Consider the following 23,707-nt stretch of genomic DNA (forward strand, 5'->3'; position numbering starts at 1 on the left):
GATCAAATCACCACTTCAGCAGCTGTGGTCAAATTAAAGGACAGATTCTGCGTTGCAGAAATAGCAACTTTGGGTGGGAACACACTGTGTGATTTTCAGGGGGTTCTCAGTTTCCTTTTATCTGTGCTACAAACCCTTACCTCGCCTGCAGGCTAGGGAGGATAGCAGCTCAATTCAGGCAGTTCTGAAGATCTGTCTGAATAACACAGCCACCACCCCAAGGCTGCCTCAGCATTTAACACCGCTTCCAGTAAGCTCTGCCTTTGGCTTTCCTGTACCTTCTCTGCATCCATCATTTGCTCTTACAGTAAATAAATCTTCATCTGCAGATGTCCAGCTGGCAGTAAGGAAATCATGCCCCACCTGGGTAGCTGATACTTCGGATGTCTTTATTGTCGTTCTGATCATTTTGCCCACTATAACTTTATCGTGATATATATGTAAAGAAGTAGTTTATATATTGTCGCATCCTCACAAAATTGAGATTTCTACGTTGTCTTCTGAGCATCACTCAAAGCTAAACCTGCCTGGACAGACAGTGACCCTCCACCTGCAGACCCAAAGCCTTTCTTGTCACACGGAGAACACACAAGGCAGAGGGTGATGCACTGCCAGATGCAACAGAAGAGCCTGATTTTAGGCATGTGCCCACCACAGATGGTCAGGAGTGCAGCAGGAGTCCATTCTTCAACACCGATAGCCACAGTCAATGTATCTTGGTCCGGTTGGTCGCATTAAGTCACTGACTTACTGGAACAGAAACAGCTGATGGGATGAATACCAAGAATAGTGAAGGACAGCACTGCCCAATGAAGCCACAGGCAGCCAAACACATGGTCTGTATGAAGTCTGAACTGCCTCTCAAGGAAAGAAGATGGACAACCGTATTCTCCATGTTACTGAGGATAAACGAAAACACGCACTCACGAAACTGAATGTTCTACTCATGGTCTCAAACCTACAAATTCCTTTTAATAAGTGTAAGTCATCAAACAGCCACAAAAAGTGAAGAGACTTATAAATCTCCGGCTGCTGGAAGAGGTCTCTTAATAAATGACTGGCATTTATGTTATCAGATGGCGTTCGGCCTTACAGCACTTTCTGAGGGAGAAGACAAAAAGGATACTGCAGCTTTCATGTTCCTTGGATTCTGTCATTCTTTTTCCTTGAATCACACAACTGCTTTATATTTGGTGGCCATTTTCAGCTTTTAAAACTGTGTTCAACATAAAAAATATTATTATTATTATTATTATTTTTCCAAAAATACACTGGGTTCTTTCTGTTAAAAGTCATCTTTCTCCTGTAAAAATCTTCCCCAGCACTGCATTCTTATATAAAGCACTTATTACACAATTTGCTGAAAGTGCCCTTGAGACGCTAAGATCTGAAGCATGGAGGATTCTTTTTCTTTTGAACGGAGAGAAAGAAAGGAAGAGAAACAGAGAAGAGAGGAGAAGCAGTCTGTCAAAAATTTTCATTGTCATGTCCACCTGGCTACATCTACTATGGGCATACAGGGGAAAAAGAAACAAGAAATGGGCAAGGAGAAAAAGGAGAAAAGAAAGGAAGGAGAAGTTGGGAGCGGAAGGGAGAAATAAAAGGAAAACAACAAAAGTTCATCCTAAGCCTGGGATCCTCCAGGCTATAATATTCCAGCTGATAGAAAAACCACTGAACAAAAAAAAGTAGTCTAGAAAATAGAAAGTGTTGTGATTACAAAGTCGAGCATTTCATCAGTACAAACTGGTCTTTGAACGTCCTTTGGGAGAGCAACTGTAGTGTCCAAATTGGAAGGAAAAAAATACAACACCGCATGGAGGAGGACTTTTTTTTTTTTTTTTTTTCCCTTTTGGTTTATCACAGCATTTTTCTTTTTTTTTTCTATTTTTTTTAATTTTTTTTTTTTTTTTGGCACAGCTTTTTTTTTTTTTTTTTTTTTCTTTATTTCCCAGCCATCAGAGCAAGTTCTCAGACGCAAACCAAACAGTGCAATGCCTAGCTGGTGGCTTCATGCTTCCAAGGCTGAATGTTCCAAGTGGAAACCATTCCCTCCCCCTCTGAAGTGACTGTGTTTTTACTCCTTGATGAAGGTTACGGACAAAATACTAGACACCTGTGGCCAGGGAGAGTTGGTTTCACAGTACACTCTAACTTTGTTCAAGTTCGTACAGTTCTGGAGCTGTTAAGAATAGTTTTGAAGAGTGCTTCTCCCCACACATTCACTGCTGGTCCATTTGAAATTTCTTCTAAAACTTCACTTTTACTTCCGCAGATCTAGAACACAAACCTAGAGAAAAAACACTCAGGATTAAGGAACATTTTTGAAAGTTGTTTGGAATTCCTACTTATATACGGCCCAGTAAAATCGGCTGATCAGCCAGCTGTGTGCTATACTCCCAGGCTTCAAATCAAGTCAGTCTCAAGTACCTGTTTACATGCACACACGAACAAAAAAGAAGTGGAAAACATACACTCAAGACTCAGCTGGGACTGCGTCAAATTACAAACAAGCATCTTGATGACACGTCCCCTGCAGAACTATAGGTTCTATTTAGTTGCTTAAACCCTTCAGTTTTTGAAGTATACCCAAAATATATTCACAGGCTGGTCAGGCACGACACAGCACATGGAGCAGACAAGCGCCCATTTGGAGCAGCTATTGGAAGCCAGGCACGGCACCAGTTCAAATGATACAACTCAAGCAACTGAATTGTGTTCTCTGTGTACCCTTCATTAAAAACAGTGGAAAAATACTGCTCTACAGTGGAGTTATGCCAGCTAGATATGAAGAAGAGTCATTTTAGTTGGTGTATAGCATGTTATAGCATCCGTGTGTCCTTCACAAGCTGATCACGCTATCACTGAATTTCTTAACAAATAACAAAAAAACCTGTAATGAATAATCAGTTCATGTTCAGCGATAGCTTTCCTTTACCATGGGATGAACTTGCTGGGTATTGTACTGAAAAACTGCTCTCTCAGGTACTATTCAAAGGTACATTTCTTCTGTGGGGTAAAATTAGAAAGCCCCAAATCAACTTTGAGAGTTGATTGGTGTGACCAATCATTAAAAACTGGCATTCAAAATACATAATGATAGAAACACCACCGCTGTTCTTATCAAGTACGTATTTAAAAGTCATTCCCACCTTTGACAATATTCACCGATTCCACAAGCACTCTTCATTTTCAATAAAAATATCCCTCCTAGCATACAGTACCTTTCAAAGCAGGAGCAGTTCTAATATACTCCACAGAAGTACTTAGTTCTGTCTGGAGCTGTCTACACCTTGAGCCCTATCCAGAAACGGGAGCATGGCACACATGTTCTTCATTGACACTTTCCAGAAGAGTAACTTCCTCCCAACATTTACAATGTGTAAAGCTTCTTACCGATCCATCTGATGCGCTTGCTCCCACTTTGTCTCCTCTAGCATTCCAGCAGACTTCAAAGATGCCTCCGGTGCCTCGGTAGCTATGTACTAGAGTTCCACTCTACAAAGCAAGAGAGCATGCAAACGTTCAATGCAGAAGTTCCTTCTTTTTCTCTGTGTGTCACAACATTAAAGAAAAGATGGTGGTGGTGTGTGGGAGATATTCATATCACCTGACTGTAGTCTAGTCATCTTTGTAAGATGCCGAAGTTAAGAAACTGGCCTTTGATACTGAAGACAAACAGGCTTGTCCAGAAAGCAACATACACTATGACTCTTAAACATCTGCTTTTGTCAGCTCTACGGCAGTGAAGGCCTGTGGGGTTAAGCTGAGGAAATACTCCCCTCTAAAGTTTATTGCTTAATTCAGTGCTTAGGCAGCAATATTCAAAACCAAATCCATGGGTCTGTGGAACTGTAAGGCACGTCTGCCATCAGTATGAGAGAGGCTGGATCTTGCCCAAGTTCATCATGCAATATACATCTCCATGCATTAGAAACAAGTAACAGGAGAACTTCCACAGTTTCTAAGCATATACAGATCACCAAAGTTTAAGGAAGAAAGCTGCGTGGACATCAATGCCAAACCCAGCAATTTTAGCTTGCTTCCAGTACTAAGGATATAGTACATGAGGGGACAGAACTTCTTGGCTCTAGGAAGAAAAAACTCCAAATGCTCCACTTTTCTCTGGAGTATCTCCAATCCTTAGTCTGTATTCCCCTAGTATCCCTCATCTCATCACCACAAAGGATAAGCCAGGTGCATCAGATTCACAACTGAACTCGCTTTGATACGAAATACCACTATCTCTTATTTCTAGTGACACAACTGTTATGCTGGGATTTCTATCAGTCAGTACAATCAGGCTAACCCTATCACTGCAGAAGCATATATGTTTTTCATTGAAGCTTTTGCTATTAACATGTTACCCAAAACAGATGTGCTTCAAATGAATCAAAACAGTACCTGAGTATTCCATATATGGACACATTTGTCAAAGGACCCACTGGCTAGATATTTTCCATCGGGACTAAAAGCTACACTGTAGACAGGCTCTTGATGCTTTGTTAATGTATGGATGCAGACGCCTCGGTCAACGTCCCACAGCCGAACAGTGGAATCAAATGAAGCACTACAGGAAGCATTCAAACACAAAGCATGTCTTAGTTTGGGTGTTAATCCATATGTAGTTTGATACTGTAAATATTTGAAAAGAATACCAAGAGGTTTTTTTTCTTGCTAAGCAGAAAATAATGCTTCAAACAGAAAAGCAAAACATGTAACACTTGTTCATTCTCCATGACAAGGACTGCACCCACAGAACTGAATTCTCACATGTAGACCCCAACCTAAAGAAAGCCAAGCTCCTCTTACTGAGGTTCCACCTGTTATCCGGGAAGGTCATTTTAATGCACATTGCCATGAACAGGATAAACTGTTCTAGGAAAATCTTAGAGAAATCTTGGCCCTTAAGAATTTGGACTTTATATTAATGAACATTCTGCAGTTCTCTAGAATTATGATTCTTTTGTTTTGTTTCAGTTCTGTTTGTTGTTGTTGTTGCTATAGATCATCTAAATCCCCGGCTATGGGCCTGGAGAAAGGCAAGGGAAATAATTGGTACTAAAAATGATATTAGAAGAACAGCTCCAAGAAAGCCAAGTTCTTCCATGTTCACTATCAGACTGAGGAGTAAAATAAATAAAACAACTCAGTTCAATTCTTTCCCAAATTGAAAACATAATGAGCTGATTTGATAATCTCATGGTACTAACCCTTAACAAGTGAATACATTTCCTAAACTCACAGAAGAATTTCGAACTGATTTTTAAGTAGAATTTTGAGCATTATCCATTAATTAACAAGACTTCAAAATGTATCTGCCCAGGTGAATTGCATACTCTTGTTAGAACACACACCGACTGGCTTAACAAGCTGCCATCTGTTTCATTTAAGACATGCACTCTTAACAACCAGATGCTGGATGTGAAGGTACAGTGCCACACTTACAATCATTTTAACGAGATAACTGAAAAGTTAAAATATCCTATGACTCAACTCTTCTTCTTTTTCATCTTTCAGATATAATACCTCTGCCTTTTGTATCCATCCCCCTGATTTAGAAGTGCAGGTACTGTGTACTTTATTCAGCAGATAGCTTATTAGAATTGTAAACAGGAAGACTTACAGCAAGGGAACACCAGAGTTACATGTCAGAACAATGATTCTTCTCCTTGGTAGGCAACAGAAAGAGATGTATTTTTACCTTGCTAACATGATGTTGGAGTTCGGGTTGCTGGTGCCTGGTCCTGTAGGACTCCATTTGATAGTGTAAATCTCTTTGCTGTGAGCTTGAAGGTCATGTACACAGGTATCTTGCTTCATACTCCAAATCTACATTTAGAGCAATTGTGAAGGGGTAAAAATGGCAACATTAAAAATCTCAGTTGAATTATTTCGGTTCTCTCCATGTTATACTTGCTGTTTGTTTATTTAGTATCCAGACACACATACATACACACAAATACAACCTAATTTGAGTTTATTAATACAGCTGTTTTGACACCTACGATGGCAGAATAGTCCCATGAGGGAAAAGTGCCACACATTTATTAGTACTTAATCGATCAGAACTGAGTAGCTGCTATTCTGGACATTGCCAATGCATGTATTTTCATATAGAATCTGAAGTTATGCTATTCAGAGAAGTTCAACTTGCAGTTTCACAGAGCAGAACAGCAGTCATCTTACAAAATGAGTAAACTCTTTTATAGCTGCTTAGAACGTAGCAGTTTTCCCAACAGCCAAGTCAGATTTCCCTTTCCTTCCTAAACTCCATTTGTTTTCCTCGTATTTTTAACAGTACGGACGATGGAAAAAGATCAGTTACGTATGCAGTGTTGCATAGCCAATCAGTTAAATACAAGATAAACAACATACAGTACATACAGCACGTAACTTAGTAAATCCTTGCCCTCATCTACATTTACGAGTTTTGCTGCTCTGTTTCCATTCTTACACATAGGCTGTGTGCATACGATCAGCAGTGGAAAGCAATATGAGTTTTAATTAAGCCAATTATGTTATAAGAAATGTGTATTACTAGTGCAGTTCTATCTGCAAAACCTTATGTTGCCTGGGATGTTTGCCTTGCTCAGAGAAAACAGTGAATATTAACAGTAATATTGGGCTAGCTCTGCAGTCCAGCAGGAAGGCTTAGTTGTTACAATACAGATCTTCCTGTATAGACACTGCCTTTATTTAATGCAACTGGGAAGGGTCAATGAGACTGAGAAGAGTTTGGGCTGGAAAAGTTCTATGACAAGAAGTATTTCAGCACACCCAGAGCCTCTCTGCACTAACAGTACTTTGTTGGTACAGTGCTGTGGCCTGGCTGTGCCAGTAGCCTATGTTATCCATAAGACAGAATCTGGATGAATCCCATCTACCTTCAAGTACCTAACAGATGCAATTAAATCAGCAGAACAGCTGCCTTAGTCTTCCTATACAATGAATGGATAAAGAAGTATTTTCAGAGAGCGCTTCAGATTTTTGCTGGGCTCTGAATAATGTCCCGTCCCATTGCTCTGGCCAAGGCTTTTCAAAACAAAATTCAGATGACTTCAGTGAAATTCCTTTCAGACAGAAAGACTCCAAGGGGAAAACTCTTTAACTGCTTCTTGGCATAGGGATTGAACTTCCATTGGTAGGCAAGCAGGTATATATATATATAAATATGTATACATCTATGTGTACATTTAAACTAAGAATATTCTGTGACAGTGACATATCAGTCGCTTGATACTTATTTGGATAGGATGTTTCAGTTTTCCCAGTGGCTACTTTTCTATTTTCATTCACATTGGCTTTAAGAAATCTGGGATAGATGAAACTATTGTTCATGAAGAGTGTTCAGTCATACAGTGCCTCATTCTGGAGAAGATTCTGAGAAGATTAAAAAGCAGAAATAACTTTTGTCTTTACTTTTTCATCAGCAGGTGTGGAAATTATATTACCTTTAATGTCATATCATCGGAGCAAGATGCTAGTAGCATGCCAGATGGGTCCCACTTGATAGCATTAACTTCATTCTGAAATAAAGAGCGATTTTATTAAGAGAATATTCAGGTTACCCGCATTGTACCGGGCACCCAGCAGAGGGCACTCATGGTTTATGTCTCCAACAAGGTGAACTACAAATTACTCTTTGCTTTAAGAGGCGAACAAAAGAAGCTCTGCCTCCATAACACACTGTTTAAACACCATTTAAGAATGGTAACCATTTTGCGTCTGTGAAAAACACACACAATCAGTCTTCTGATATGTCTTCTCTCAAAGTCCTCAACTGCAAGGATATAAATAAACCCTCAATCCAGACAGAATAACAACACCACATTAACTGACTCTTAAACTGAAGTATTTCTTAGCTTAATATTTTGTACATCTACAACAGAAAATACCAGTGGGGCGCAGAGTTTCATGGGCCTCAATATTCTTATTACTGCAGTACTACAACAACACGGGCCTCTCTAAAAAGGACTGTATTTCTAGATGAAATTCAGCATGCTGAATATTTCATATTTTGTTCCAGGTTAGTTTTTACAGCACTTTGCAATTAACTAAACCTAATGTATCCCCCCACGACAATCAGAAAGTTTCTGGTGCTTTTTTGAGGGTCATACCTATGTGAACATAACAGTGTGAAAGAGCATTTCACAAGAAGACAAAATATTCTTTTTATTTTTATTATTATTATTATTTTAAGCATAAACTGGCTCAGGGTCTCAGTGAAAATAATCCTGGAAAATATGTTAATTTTGCTTTATCCGTTTTACACGCTTCAATTGACATTAAGAGGATCTGTACAAATATTTGAAGGCAAAATCTGGTCCGTGTGCAAAATGGTGCAATTCATATAATCATAAAACCCACCGTTCTGCAAGTAGGAACATAAAACTTGTCATAAAACAGCAGCCTAATGTCAGTATAACCACCGACTAACAGTCTCAGAAAGGGTCGCTTTTCCTCTGTGTGGAGATAGCCAGTTCTGGGAGTAAATATATAAACTACAGCTCTGTATCCGATAGCAGTTTTCTCATGAATGAAAGCTAGAAAAACTAGCCTTTGACAGGCACTGTGTACTAAAAAATGAGTTGCAAATACATCTTAAACAGATATTAGATGAAATTGATTTTAAAACGGAACAACAACTGGAGGTAAACTGTTCTCTTCTTATTCATCGTTCTCATTTACTGAAGGAAATTACACCAGTGGAAAACAAAATCTTATTTATTGATGTGCCTTCAGTCTGCAGCTCCTGCTACATATAAATAGTCTCATTGTTTAAGCTGCAGGTTTTGCCTCCTACAATGCCTTAGAACAGTTTATCCCTTCTCACAGGCAGTGACTCACTCCCAAAGAATACGCCTTTAGGAAAGCAATGGGATATAACACCAATGGCTCTAGAATGCACCCTGCAAACACATCAGCTGTCATCATTGTTACATGCGGCTATGACTTAGTCACTAACATTTTAGACTTCTTAAACTTACTGTGTGTCCTTGAAAGGTTTTAACGGGACGATCGCAGCCAAGTCTGCATACGTGAATGCACATGTCAGTGCTGCAGGAGGCAAAAGTAGTGTTGTTCTGCCAGTCTACATCCAGAGCAGGAGCTGTGAAGTAGAAACAACAGAAGGAACGTTAGGGAACAGAGCAAAGGAACATTCATCCCAAATCATTTTCCTTCTGTCACCCATGTGGATCAAAGAAACTAAAAGCTTGCTGTGGGCCTATCACGTGCAACTAGTTGCTGGCATGACAGACATTGTCTGAAGGGAACTATTTTCTCTTTTGCAGTGGCTGATCTGGATGCTTTGTGCAGAACCTACCTGTGAGAATCTTTCAGATAAAAGAGGGCAAAACTATCCTGCTCCTGTACCATTTATTTCTCTGTAAGCCAGTCCGACTGAACTGCTGGAAAAAAACTAATTTTGAAGAAAGAGGATGATTTCAGTTGGGTTAGAATTTGATCAGAATGTGCAACGGTCCTGTGAACCTCAGATACAACACAGGAGGGAGAAGAAGCATGTGGCCTTCTTCTTTTATACTCTGTATATTGGTCATGTTTGCATTGACCAGTGCAAAACTGTCGTTCCATGCAGACACATGTGGATCCCACGCTCAGTTCAGTTTGGCTGTGGATAGATTTAAGACTGGTACATCGATGAAACCTACCTGAAATCTACAGAAACCTGAGTTTCTGTAGAGGTTTCGGCATTAATGGAGACTGAACTACTGAAACTCTGTACACAGACAGCGCCTCATCATGTAACCAGAGCTTGTGTGCAACACATACACTGCAAAACTGTAAAAAATCCCCATATCTTTCTTCACAGTTTGTGTTTCTATGACTGCTGCTTGATTGGGTTTGGTTTTTTTTGTTGTTTTAATTCAAGAAGGAGTTTAGCCGCCCTCTGGAGGATGATATGGGATTTGCCAAAACACAGTAATCTTCATTTTCTGCACGCTGGTGAAAAGTAAATGTCTCAGAACGAGGCTGATGTTTAGAAAGCAAAGTTGAATCTCTCTCTGGCAATGGTATAACATAAGTTTATTGTAAGAATGAAAGCAACAAATGCCTTAATGCAAGGATGCTTAGAGAAATACTTTTATAAAACAGAGCCAAAAAGACACGTGTTCTGCCAAGCCTATTCTATTCAAATACATTTTTCCTGTTCTAAATTTCATGAACTGCAAAATGAGACTGAACATCATCTGATCACCTGATAGTTCTTTAAATGAGAACCAAGGGCAGGAACTGTTTCAAATACGAGGATTTATTTAGAACAGCAAAGAAAATTCTTAAGAAAGCTCAGTGACAGGTAAGGAATCCCTGCTTAGCAGAACTGAAAAGGAAATCTGTGTGAGAAAGGCAGATTGCTTGGAGATTCCTGATGAATGGGAATGAGCACCAGGAAACTGTGGAAGATTTTGTTTCTCTAACTGCCAAACAGGCAGTCTTTTTTTTAATTTTTAAGCTGCAAGCTTTGTATTACTGTTCCAGAGCAAACAAAAGCTCTGTCTTCATTAACAGCTATGTACCTTCAGGGCTAATATCTAGTACGATACATGAGCTGAAAAGTAATTTTCTGAAAGCCACTGGCACCTAAAGCAATGGATTTGCATTACTGTATAATTTGAATTACGGAGCGCTGATAATTAATACAGATTCATTTATTAGTGTGGTTAATCATATGTTTACTGGATAAGTAACTACATGAAACTGTCTTGAAAAAAAGAATCCAACATAGATTTTGATGCAAGTAATTGAATTGCCAAAGTGCCTTCGGAACCACAGGACACCGGTCAATTGCTTAAAAACACTTAGAATGTCACCTAGTAAAAGCAGCAACAAGCCCTTAAGAAACACAGCTATAATCAGCACCAAGAACAAATGTATTATGATAATTATCAGTTAATTCAGGCCTCTTTTCATTAAATTTTGCTGTGTTTTTGAATGAGAAGCTCAAACATGGAGTTAATTGTTCTTAATGAGTCATTTAGAGCACTTAATGGTCTAAACTGTGGTGTAACATCAGTGATTCAGAGGCCTTGACTTAGAAAAAGGAGTCTTAAAAGTTATGACAGTTTCGTCTGTGTGTGTGTAACCTAAGTAAGAGCTGAGTAAAAACTGTGTTGTTCCTAGTCCAGCAGCTTCCAGACTTCAAAGATGTATACAAAGAAGAATGACACGCAAGTATGTGATTAAGCAACTGTGCTCTGTACAGACCAGACGTTTAAATGCCACCTTTAATCTCTCTATTGATAAGATTCTCAGATTCCAGATATGGTGAGTAATTTCTGTCAGTTTGTTCTAGCGAACAGGTGAAGCAAGAAGGTAAAGATGAGGTCTTGGCTTTAGAATTATCTAGGTACAAAGATTCCTGTTGATTTTAAGGAGCTTGCATTTGACTATATGTTTTTGGTCTACCAACAATTTGTTCTTTTTTATATCCCTATCAAGACGTACTTGAAATAATAAAATAAATTCAATCACGTCTTATGGTTGAAAGACAACACATGTAGTAACAATTTTCCTTGTATTGCACTGGAACGAATAGTTAAGTTTTCAAGTTGCTAAAGGGAGAATCACGATGCTTCCCCAGTGCATGTTGCTAAGACAGATTCACTTCAGTGAACATGATTCTGAAGAGGCAGCCGGGTTCTGAATCCATAACTATTTAGATCAATAGCTAGGGATTACTAAGCCTAAGAATTTCATTACCTATAACACTATACAGTGCAAAATGTGGTTTACTGGAACAGTTCTGATTGATAAATAAATGCCACAATGAGAAAATGTGTCAACAGACACCGGCTCCTCTAAACAGTTGAATTAATAACCTTGGAGGCGAGTGACAAAAATGTAGAGTACAGATCTGTTGTGTGCATGGATGCATTTTTTTTGTCTTTCAATAACAACCATTTCTATTGCAAATAGATGTGAGTATTTGAGAATGAGACCAACCAGAAATTGAATTTAAAACTGTGGAAATTAACATCTTGAAATCAGAACTATAAGTTTTTTAATACCATTAAGAACCTCGTGTAAGACTGCTGCATGAAAAAGTGATTAGTTACAGTGAGCCATTATAGCATCAGAACCTGTAATGTTTTTGATGGTTTTAATCTCAGTTTGACTATGCCCATTACAAATACTTAAGTGTGACAACTTACCTGGTTTGGATTATGAATTCAATAATCATCTTTAAACTCTGATTTTGTTAAATTTATGATTACACCAGTGATTACTGTTACTCAGGATTACTCAGAATCTATATCTTGTATCAAAATCTCTCTCTTGTCTTCTTAAGGACAAGACCTACAACTGACAGTCCAAAGTAAGGTTGGCTGTTGACTTCTGATAGTTAGATAAAGCAAACACAAAGGAACTTCAGGTTAAAATTAGAAGATGGGAAATCCCTGAGGACCTTCATGCTTACAGCAGTGAATGCGAGCTGCTGAAAGATCCATATTCGCTTCTTTCTGAAGTCACTATTTTAACCTTGATACTATTCAAGCATATAGATAATGATGCAATCATTCATCTGAGTAGGCTTGGCTGGCATGTAAATCCTCTTCTGGAGTTCAATTTGACTTTCAAAGCTGATTCTCATAGAAACCCATCCTTCTTAAAAAGGGATAATCCCACAGACCATGCTACTCAGAATAGTTAAGGCACAAAAACCCTGGTTCAAAATTTGTGTTTTTTTCCTCTGGCAGACAGATTTTTACAAAGGAATAATTTAGACTGACAAAATGAAGATGTGTTTTTTATGTTACTAATGTGAGTTCTGCAAAAATTACCTGAATGGAAAGGAAACTGCTGTTTAGCTTCTCCTGTGTGAGCATCCCAAATAATTGTTGTCTGCATGAGGAAGAAGGGGGAAATAAGGGTTAGTGACCATTGAGCTCAGAGAAAACAAATACAGAGAAGGGTTCTGAGGGCCACTGAAGAGCAACTATAAAATTATTGACTGCAGAGAGAGCCTTGCGTGCTGTACAGCTGAATAAACAGAAATCACTTCCAAACACCACAGAGTAATTATGTAAGTGTGGATACAGAAGTATCACCCCTATAGAGCAAGTAATGTAACTGCTAAAACAGCGTATTCTCACTGAATAATGCTGGAGGAGAGTACAACAAATTTTTAATAAGAATTCTGTTACAGCTGTTTCAGTTATCAAGTAAGACTTGCTTTCTCCTAAGATGCAAGTTGAATTTGACTGCAAAACTAAGTGATACTACTTCTAATAATTAAAGTATGACATAAAATGTTTGGCCGTGGAGCACCTACGGCTTCCTACTACTGTGTCAGGACAGACTGAAGTGCACTTCGCTTTACTACAGGTTTTAATCATTCTCGCAGAACACATAAACAATTTTCCAACTCAAAACTACCATCTAAGCGAATTGTCAGCTTACTGGGAGTACATCCTTTGAGAAAATAAATTGGTGACAACAGTCCATAGAAAGAATCACCACTGTTACATGGAACTGTTGTTGTGAGACAATTGTAGCTGTATACGGGCCAGTATTAGAAGGAATAAAACTCATTTTTTGCAAATTTCCATTTTCACAACTAGGTGAAAATATAGATTCATCTACTCTACAAATCAGAGTGAGTTTGAGTGCGTTTCCCTTGACTTCTTCTATCAGCTACTGGAGAGGAGCACTGCCTGTGCATCCCACTGTAACACGGGCCATGCAACTCATCACTTGGAAGTACCATTTTTCTCTCCCTATTTTATGAAGGAAGCCAAAGATGGCACACAAATCTAATTCTTCAGAAATCAAAAGTTAGGCAAGATGAATGCTGTGTTTATATTCCAGTTTCAGTTTTGATCGATTTCTGCTCATCATCACCAGTCATCTGCTCATTTTAATCTCTAACACGCACTCAGCTGAAACTACCATGTTTTGCTTCATTTTCAGTTGAGAACCACTGTATTTTGCATGTTTGTACAGGAAACCATATAAATTCTATCAAAATACAAACATTTCTATATTTAGATGCACTAAAAACACAGCATGTGTAAGATAACTTCCCCTTGGAAAGAGCTGCAATTGATAAAACTCTGTAGTGGTGTGGAAGTAGTGGAAGCAGCTCTTTCTTTTACAGAAACATTTAAGATGCAGTTTTAAAAAGGAAACAAGTGGAGAGTTTTTTAAAACAAAGTTCACACAAAAACAGACTTCCCACATGACGTCTCAAAAACGTACTCAATCACTTAACCCAAGGAAATCCAACACACGTTAGAATAAATTAAAGAAACTCCCCAGAACTCCCTACTGCTCCTGAAGCAGAAGAAAATAATCTTACGAAATTCAACAGCACACGCTCACTGAGTCAGCACACTTGGAATTTAAAACAATGTATTTTTATAACTCACTTTATCGACACCAGCGCTTAAAATATAATTCCCCTTTTTGTTCCACTTCAGGGCAAATATTGGACCTTTATGTTGACCTAAGGTGCTTGCAAGGTTACCTGCAATAAAGAAAAAAGCTAATGTTATAATTTGTTTATGAATTAGTCAACTTCCTTTTTATTGCTGCTAACTGCGTAGGGCCACTGATTGCTGTTTGACTTACCATCTTCTGTCCATATTCTTGCAAAACCATCGTATGAGCCTGTAGCCAATAGTGTTCCATCACTCTGTTGGGATGTATATAAATGTCAAAGGTCAATATTAGATGAAATTTGTTTCAACCAAAATGTTTTCTCCCCCCATCAGGTTTGTGCATTACAATTTATAGGAAATCTGAGTCCACACAGTAAAATGGACAGCATCAGTATCATATAAACTAAAGTACTGCAAATGGAATGAGGAAATAAAACCCTTGAACAATACTCTGAAAAACTGAGCTATGCCATCAGATAAAAGTAATTCATTCAAGATGATTAGAAAAGGAAAGCGAGATAGAAAAAAAAATCAATTCAGGATTCTTCCAGATAACAAATATTACATCTCAGACATGACAGCCTAAGAATCATTAACCAACTGTGCATATCCTTACCAAATCCCAGTTAATTTCAGGCAACCATACTTAAAAGTAGGACCTAAACACATAAGCTACCTATGATTAACACCTTGAATGCTGTCCAACACAATGAAACTGCTTCCAGGTTGCCTAAAGACTCCCACATATGCTCGGAGGCACAGCATCATGATAGGCAATCTCAGAATTCTAAATGGAACTTACAGGTTCCAACTGAGAGGAAAAAAGCCTGGTAACTTTAACTAGCAAATTACATGCATTCTGTGGAACCTGATCTTCATCTAAGGATAACTCCTGTGTGGCAATGAAAGATTTACTGGGCCATAATAAGAGAAATCAAAAGGAACCTGACTCTGGAACCAGCTGAGGTGGGTAGGTACTGTTAGCAGTGGGCAATTAGTCACTAAGCATTTTAGCACCTGGATTAGGAGTGAGATTCGCCTTATTTACCTCCAAAAGTTCAGGAGTTAGACTAACAGAGTAACCTAGTTTCCCTCTAGAACTAATGGCACTAACTGCCTCTGGAGTGTAATTCATGATTGTATTTGCTGTAGACTCTGCCCAGACCTCTACGAAGGCACATGTCTCTTAGCAGGATCCTCTATGACCAGTTTAGATGGCTAAATACGAGGAAGATTAGCCTCTACCAAAGGACATGATCTGAATATGACCTCTAGAAATAACCTTTCCTCTTATAACATAATCACATAAAACAGATAAAAAACAATTTAACATAATATTATTTAACAAAACAATGTGAACATTTCACAATGGAATATGATTAATATAATAGTTCTAAATAATGGCAGATGGCATTTCTAGCATCATGAATAAAAAATTAGGAAAAAGCATAAGACAATTCTTTAAAACACACGCCCAACTGTAAGCAGTCAGAGTCGTTGTAGATTTAAGTCAAATATGTAATGACTTAGGGGGAAAAATATGGAAACCCAAGTCAACTTCACTGTGCAGTATGCTTATGTGGACCACAGATATGGACAAAGGGAACAGCAGAAGGGAAAAGAGATGGAAAGCTCAGGGATGAGACATACCGTTTATCCAAATTTGTTAGCGATAATGCACATTCTTTGGAGACTGAAAGCAAGTTGGAAGCACTTATGGTGGTTAAATGAGGAACGTTTCATTATGTTAGATACTAGCCCAGCGCAAGTAAAGTATCACTTGAGACTGGAAGGGTATGGATCTGCAAACTACTAGAGGAAGAACATATTACTGACAAATTTTCTCATAACTATTCTGAATCTTTGCTTGTTTTCTTCTTTCAACTTCCCTCTTCCCACCCGTCAGTTCAGTTTTTTCCTGACAATTTTTCTTTCCCATGATGTACACAGAAAACAAGTAATACACATCCTTGATCTTCATTTGCTTTGTTAACTTACCTGCATGTGATACTCATCAACTTTATTGTGTCAAATAAACAACACACAGGGGAAGCTGACCTGCACAGCTGCCTAATCTTACACTTTTGTGAAGCACCTAGCCCACCTAGCACTAAAGGATAGTGATACTGCAGTAAAGATTAATCAAATCTTGGTCTCTGACCAGCAACTGAAACCATATGTAACTGATGAGAATCCTTCCTGGTGCTTAGTTTTCAATCTGTTGTGATCACTCGGTCTATTCTAATATCAACAGAATGGACAGAATGAAAATGATCTCAAAATTAATTAAGGTTCCTGCAAGGTCTTATAAGTTCCTTTTACACTGCTCAGCAGCAGAAAGGAGACATTAAGCAGTCTTAGTGCTGCCCAAAGACACTGTCCAGCCACTGGGGATTCCTAAGAATACCTGTTTTCTTTGCTCACTTCAGTCATCTCCGTGCAGGACTGTAATATCTAAGACAGATAAAAGATTTTGCAGGATGAAGATCAATAAGGGATCAAGTAGTACAATTTCACCTGGAAGGTGGATGGGTAAAAAGAGAATGGCTACACATGCTCCTACCCGTATAGACTACATAGTGAGCACATTTTGTTTCGTACAACATAATTCAGATGGGAGTGGGTCTTGACAGTTCAATCTCAGAAGCAGCTTCACTGGTGCTGCATCTCCTCATATGCCAAAATAGAATAACTATGGGATGCAAAGACATTATTAATCAGCTTTCATTACTACATAGATGGCTGGTTTAATCTTCATTCTTAAAGTTAGCTGTTTATTTTTACTCATGCTCCTAAAAACAGATACATAAATACATCATCATTAAGCTTGAAGATGGCAACAGTAATGGAAAATTAAAGCATACAGGGGAAAGTTCAGTCTATTATGAGTATCTGAAACAAGAGGTCAGTAGGTTAGGACAGAGGTTCTGGTCACCTCAGATATAAAAGATACAGAGCAGCAGCTGTAATTGACTCTGAATTAAATTTAGACAGTTAAAAACCACACACGGTCTTAGAAGCTAACTTACATTCCAGTCCAGTGAAGTCACATCCTTATTGCTGGGGACATCATGTCCTCCTTCTCTTATACAGTGCCTCAAAACTAGTTGAGTGGAACCACTGTTGCTGTTCTCATTGAGATTCCATATTCTGGCTGTTGAGTCTCCAGATCTACAAAAGCAATTGCAAAGAGATGAAAACTTCTCTTGGTGGCAACCCAGCAAACAAAGTAAAAAACCCCAGTTTCTGTTTTTAACTGAGAGAACATCACAACCTTTCAGATGTGACTTTTCAATTCTGCGCTTCCTACACTCCCTACACTGGCAAATATTGTTAAAGAAATTAATAGTTAGTATGATATCTATCATCTAAATCTACAGCACAACATCATTCGCTTTATTCAAAAAATAGTTGCACATTTGCTTGCTACCTACATTTTGCACTTCATACACATAACCATTACAGAGATGGTCTCGGGGAACTTAACCAACATAAAGGCAGTCCTTTGCACAAAGGCTGTGTCCACATGCCTCCTACAAAAATACTGCACATCCACATTAACCTCCTAGTGGCAGACAGAGCCCCTGGTGCTCCCAGAGGGGCAGAATGCAGCATCACCATCTGCAGAGGTGCAATGTCACCTGGCAGCTGCCTTAGGGAAGGGGACCACTAACAGTGTGACAAAGGTGCTGCAGTGCCTGCTTCCTGGCCCTGCCTGAGGTTTTTCATCTGCTTCGTAGACAGAATGTTTTCTAGGAAGATATTTTCACTGCAGACCGAAACCCTGATGTTGTCTAGAAAATGCCGTGAGGAGAAAGTGAGAAGTTGATCATAATCTGCTCAAAAATTATACAGTTATTTTCACTGTGCACAGATCTTCCTTCCAATGAAAAATGTCTCTGAGGTCAGAAATCAATTTCCAGCAGGGTGGAAGAGATCATGTTTTCTGGTTTACTGGGATTTGCCTCTTGCCCTCCCCAACCCCCCCTACTCTTTTCAAACAATTGATAACAGCAACAAAAACCAAAGCAACTCAGTACGATGGATTTCTTGCTGTGTCCAGAGGGTAATTTTAATTTCCCTGCAGAAAGCAGAAACTTGGAGCAGAATTAGGATCTCTCCTATATTTCCTATAATTGCTACAATCAAAACTAAATGTTGTTGTTGATGCACCTGATGTTAACTTTTCCTTTCTTTTAATTAATGACTAGGACTTACTTTCCGATACATGAGCAAGGAGAAAAGGTATTTATTTGAAGACAAAAATCCTGAGATCCATTTTCGCATTGATAACCCATGTTTTTTTCCTAGTACAAGAGGATTCTGTATTTTCTTCTGGTCTATTAGGAAAGCATTTTAATTGTTCATATGAAAAATACCAAGCCAATTTTGAACGCTTCATACTTTTCAAGTGCCAATAACCGATAAAGCAACAAACTAGATGGATTGATTTTTTGCATATTCTTCTATCAACAATATAGCAAGATTTTACACAAACAATATTTCAACTGTAGAAGAAAAATCCTCTTTGCCTGTATCAGTGTCTCTGAGGTCTGTTGGGTCACTGCATGCCTGGGGAATGTGCCTCCCATCTCCTCACAGCCCTTTGTGTCAAGCTGAGATGTGATCCCTGGCCAGGGCTTTGTCACAAGCTACTGCCATTCTTTGGCTACTATGCAGCCATTCTTTAATTGTTGGCACACATCTTTCACATCGGTGATTATGAAATAATTTGAACCAAGATAATTTTTGTCATCATACGGAACTCTGAATGTAATACAGTTCTTACTTCTTCAGAGGTTTAGAAAACTGAACAGTTTTGTATGTATTGGCGGTAAAGTTCATGAAGTTAAACACAAGGCTCAGAAGATAAGGGGCATTTTTAGCTGCAGTAATTTACAATAGTGGGAATGTAAGTCTTTCATAGGCTTGGGTTACTGGTTAACATGCTAAGTAGGAAATTCCTTCAGTGCTGGCTTCTACACTGCGTAAGATTCCTGGCCAATTCTGCCCTTATTGTAACAATCCAGTTTGCTATTGGACCCTCTGAATAAAATACTCAGCCACTTGGCTATCAAACACAATATCCTATTTGCTATTTCTAAAAGGGTTATGGCTTTGTTTTCCAACAGTTTTATTTAGTCAGTTTGCTGGCTGTGCTTGGGCAATCTTATTTTCCAGTATTTTAATTTTGTTTTTCCATTTTCTTCTTCCTAAGGCTACATAAGCTATTATGTGTCCCTGCAGAGAGGCTTTATAAGCCTACCAGTGTGTGGCAGGGGTATTTGTGTGTCTTCCTCTTTGTTACTGGGGACAAAAAAAAAAAAGTAAAAAGAAAAAAAGGAAAAAAAAAAGTATTCTCTGTTCTGGAAAGTATTCTGATTTCTGTTGAATGATTCAGTGAACCCTACCTTATTAGAGAACCATAGTTCAAGCACAATTCAGAAAGATATTTAATCTCCTTAGCCCACAGAAGCATTTCGATCTGCATGATAAAGCAGCTCATTCCAACATGCGAGTCATGAACACTTGAGTAATAGGTATACTGTTCTGCACTGCTGAAGAATACTGCCAAATTTTAGGAAGGCTTAGTTCTGAAAGCATTTTACTTCATGCCCTTCAGCCCTTGTGTAATCATGAATCAAAGTGGAAGAATGCTTGCAGAATTTTATCTGTGACATATAAAATCCCTATTCCACAGCAGCCAGCAAAGAGGTTAAAACAGCAGCAGCAGTGTGTAAAGGAATCTGCATGATTATTGAATTTTGGTGGTTCTAATCTTCAGGTACAGTCTTACAATTATGGTTATTTTGATATACAATATTGCTACACGTCTTTAACACTTCTGGATGAAACAGGTTGGGTTTTTTATTTTAGTACAGATTATCAAAAGCATAAGGGGAAAGAACCTCCTCCACTTAATTTACACGCCTAATTTTTCGTTAATAAAACAGGTCCCTTAGAGTAAATGCTTAAGTTTCCTACGGAGTAAGCAAAGGCAATTGCCTCAGAGGTATCCAGAGGGAGAAGCCAAGTGCCTAAGCACTATGGGGAAACTTAATGTCTGTCCCACTGAGTCAGCAATATTGCTCCCCACAATGGATTATTCAAATAAAACTCACCTAATAGCTGACCCGGTTGCATTAGCAGATTTGATATAATGCAGAAATTGGCCCCAATGAAGTCAATTGCTAATGAATAAGCACTTAAAATTAAAAGAATTAGCACCTGGTAGTATCTAGGGGAGTTTGCAATCCATTTCTTCAAAGTGATAATTCAAAAGGATTTTTCAGGAGGGTAATTCACAGTAGGTACTAAACAGCTGATATGAGGAACACAGTAACTCAAAGCATTATGTAAAACCCAGAGATGAAAGTTGAAATTGGCACAGAAACTCTCTTGCTTCTGCCATACATAGCTATAATCAAAAGATCTTATGGACAACAGTTTTATGGCTAATTATTATGCTGACTACAGAGAGCAAATATGCACACAAAGCTCTGCAAGACACAAAGTTCCCTTGTGTGAAAGAGGCTGGTATAGGTCAGCAAAGATAAGCCGAGAAACCTACTGCTGTGTTTTGGGAATAAGGCCAGGTTCTTCTGCTTCACAACTATGAGAATTACTTAAAGGGCATGGCTGGATGTAACAGAACAGAGCATGCTCTTGGAAACAGCAGCTAAATGTCCAGGCAGAAGCAGCCTAAATTCAACTAGAAAAGCTTTAGGAGTTCAAGGCTCCAGCAACCTTGACATTCACAGTCTACTTCAGTACTGGGAAATTCAAATAAGTTCAGGAACACTCTGGGTCACTGGACCACGATCAGCTAGCAAGCTGATAAGATTGATTACCCCTGGCCAGAACTTGGGCTGTTTGAACTGGCACTCTCTGATGGGGCCATTAATGTGTATTGTTGCACAAAGGATCTCGATGATCCCACTGAAAAACTCCTGGGCATAGGGAACACAGAGATAATCCCCAGTGTGCAGCTTGTGGGCAACCGCCCTATTTGGCAGCCAGGATGGTTTGCTAGCACAGACACAGGCCATACCGTGCCAGTTGGCCTCAATGCCTAGGAATATTCCCAGGCATGCTTAGTTTACTAATGTGGATGTAGCTGTTTCTGCACTGCCCATGGAACACAACCATCTGTAATGATTTACGTACGCCATAAAATTAAAATACGTTGAAAGAAATTTCAAGGAAGAAATCAGTCTTTGAAGAGAAGGACTTTTTATTTTAAGAGCAAAACTGGAATCGTGGAATGTCCCAATCTTGACATTTTCCTATGCACGTATTTATTATTTTTTTAACTTCTGAAAACGCTGTACACTATTATTTATTTTGGAATGCTCGTTTCCTTCACAAGGTGCAATTAATCCTCCTAGAAAACCACACGTATGTACTTTACTGCTTCCTTCTGCAACATCCAAGTGTTCTCATAAGTATCTGGTGACAGTCATGTCTTTGGTAGCCTTTACTACTATCACCAGTCTCCTGATCCTCCATTTCCATGCTAATGGGAATGATGGAGAATGAAGGGTAGCCACAGAAGGTATTTCTTCTTACTGTTTGATCAGAGAAATTCCTGTCTCCACACTTATTTTTTAAATAGCCCTTTGCCAAGTCCAGAAAGAACACATTTCTGTGCTAACCAGTGCCAGCATCTGGTACATCAAATACACAGCTTTCTTTCTATCTGTGGGGTACTCACTAAATCTGGAAACCAATGCTATAATTCCCTTATGTAGCTTGCTTCAGATCAGGTTGTGAATCTGCATTATTCTTCTAGTGCTCTGAAGATTACATCAGGTTGCTTTCTAAACTGGCACTAACTGTTAGATTGATTACCTGTATAACTTAAGGTTTGCAGAAAACACTTTGCCATGAATTGAAATTCAATTGTTCTATGCGCAGTATAAACAGAATGAACGCACTATTTCGCTTACTTAATAGTTAGGGTTTTTATATGTGTTCTTTTGAAGAGAAAACAGATGGGTACAATCAAGCAGATGGGAAGACAGAAGAAAATTAAGGACTGGGCAGCACAGTATGGCTATTATAGAACCTAACAATTCAGCACTCTCACATCAGTCTAACTGTAGGGTTTGTTTTTTAAGCAATACTTTGTAAAGGACAAATGGAACTGCAGCATGCTTAAGACCTCAGGGAATTTCTTCCCTATTTTTATTTGCTACCATAATATATAGTTTATCTGTAGATGATAACATGCAGCACTACTATACAAGACATCTCAAATATTTCTCTGTACAATGGCATCATCAATCAGCTCCTTTCCTGCCATTCCATTTTTCCTGTGCATTTTATGCTTTTTCCATCACGTAAGCTTCATAAGGCACTCATTTCTGCATTATCTGAGAGCTAACAGAATTCACATACAAACAGGCTAAAATCTGATCAAGATGCATGTGAGTTTGAGATATCTGCATTTTCAATGCACTGCCATTAGTCCACATGAGACACAGTACTTGACTGCACTTTCTGCCTATGTGTGTATCTATATGCTTCCAGAATGAATAGCAAAGCCTACAAATAAGGACTTACTACTCTGAAGGGCAAAGTCTAACTGAAAGGATAGTGAGAAGGTACTCCTCTATCTTGAACATCTAACTAATGGTTCTGATTACTGTCCTCCAGCTTCAGTGGAGACTGTGCAAGATACCATCCATCAAGCTCAGGAAGCATTGATTTAGGTTAGATAGAAGGAAAAAATCTTTTACAGTGAGAGTGGTGATGCACTGGAACAGGTTACCTAGTGCTGTGGTGGATGCCTCACCTCTGGAGACTTTCAAGGTGAGACACTGGAACAGGCCTTGGGCAACCTGACCTAGCTGTGGTGTCCCTTCTCATTGCAGGGGAGTTGGACTGGATGGCCCTTCCATCAGAGGTCCCTTCCAACACTAAGGATGCTATGATTCTATGATCATTGCCCTAGGCACTCTGCTTTATCCAGCTACCAGTGCTCAGTGCTCTGCAGCAAAATTAAATACTCACTGGTTACTCAGTCATTGTTTAAACTCTGCACACAAGGACTGTGAAATAGAGCTCACCCGTGTGGCATGGAATGCACCGATGGTGAGCTGGACGTTGGGAAGTAGACAACAAATTCAACAGGTGATAAAGCCAATAGGTAAAGTAGGAGCCCCTATACTGAGAAGTCTTAACACCCTGTATAATGAATTGAGAGATGAAAGAACTGGCAGAGTGACAGAGCACTTGAGTAGATACCTAACTTCAGCTGTGCGGGTACTCTCCAGAACAAAATAGCCTTTGCTGCTGCA

The 23,707-nt window shown here is 38.9% G+C and overlaps 1 protein-coding gene across 6 annotated transcripts in view; it reads right to left on the minus strand.

Annotated features, from left to right (window-relative positions):
- Positions 1-1,950: 1,950 nt before the first annotated feature.
- The window catches only part of TBL1X (transducin beta like 1 X-linked), a 209,486-nt gene continuing 187,729 nt past the window's right edge, over positions 1,951-23,707 (minus strand). For all 6 annotated transcript variants that reach the window (XM_072336421.1, XM_072336454.1, XM_072336429.1 and 3 more), the window contains 10 exons: positions 17,435-17,576; positions 14,596-14,659; positions 14,394-14,491; positions 12,807-12,867; positions 8,991-9,112; positions 7,455-7,529; positions 5,705-5,832; positions 4,405-4,570; positions 3,397-3,498; positions 1,951-2,290 (listed from right to left, as the gene is read on the minus strand). In XM_072336421.1, the coding sequence (XP_072192522.1) occupies positions 2,264-2,290; positions 3,397-3,498; positions 4,405-4,570; positions 5,705-5,832; positions 7,455-7,529; positions 8,991-9,112; positions 12,807-12,867; positions 14,394-14,491; positions 14,596-14,659; positions 17,435-17,576 (985 nt within the window). In that variant the 3' untranslated portion in view covers positions 1,951-2,263. The remainder of the gene's footprint in view (positions 2,291-3,396; positions 3,499-4,404; positions 4,571-5,704; positions 5,833-7,454; positions 7,530-8,990; positions 9,113-12,806; positions 12,868-14,393; positions 14,492-14,595; positions 14,660-17,434; positions 17,577-23,707) is intronic.

Source organism: Excalfactoria chinensis, chromosome 1 (assembly GCF_039878825.1).
Source record: "Excalfactoria chinensis isolate bCotChi1 chromosome 1, bCotChi1.hap2, whole genome shotgun sequence".
NCBI lineage: Eukaryota > Metazoa > Chordata > Aves > Galliformes > Phasianidae > Excalfactoria > Excalfactoria chinensis.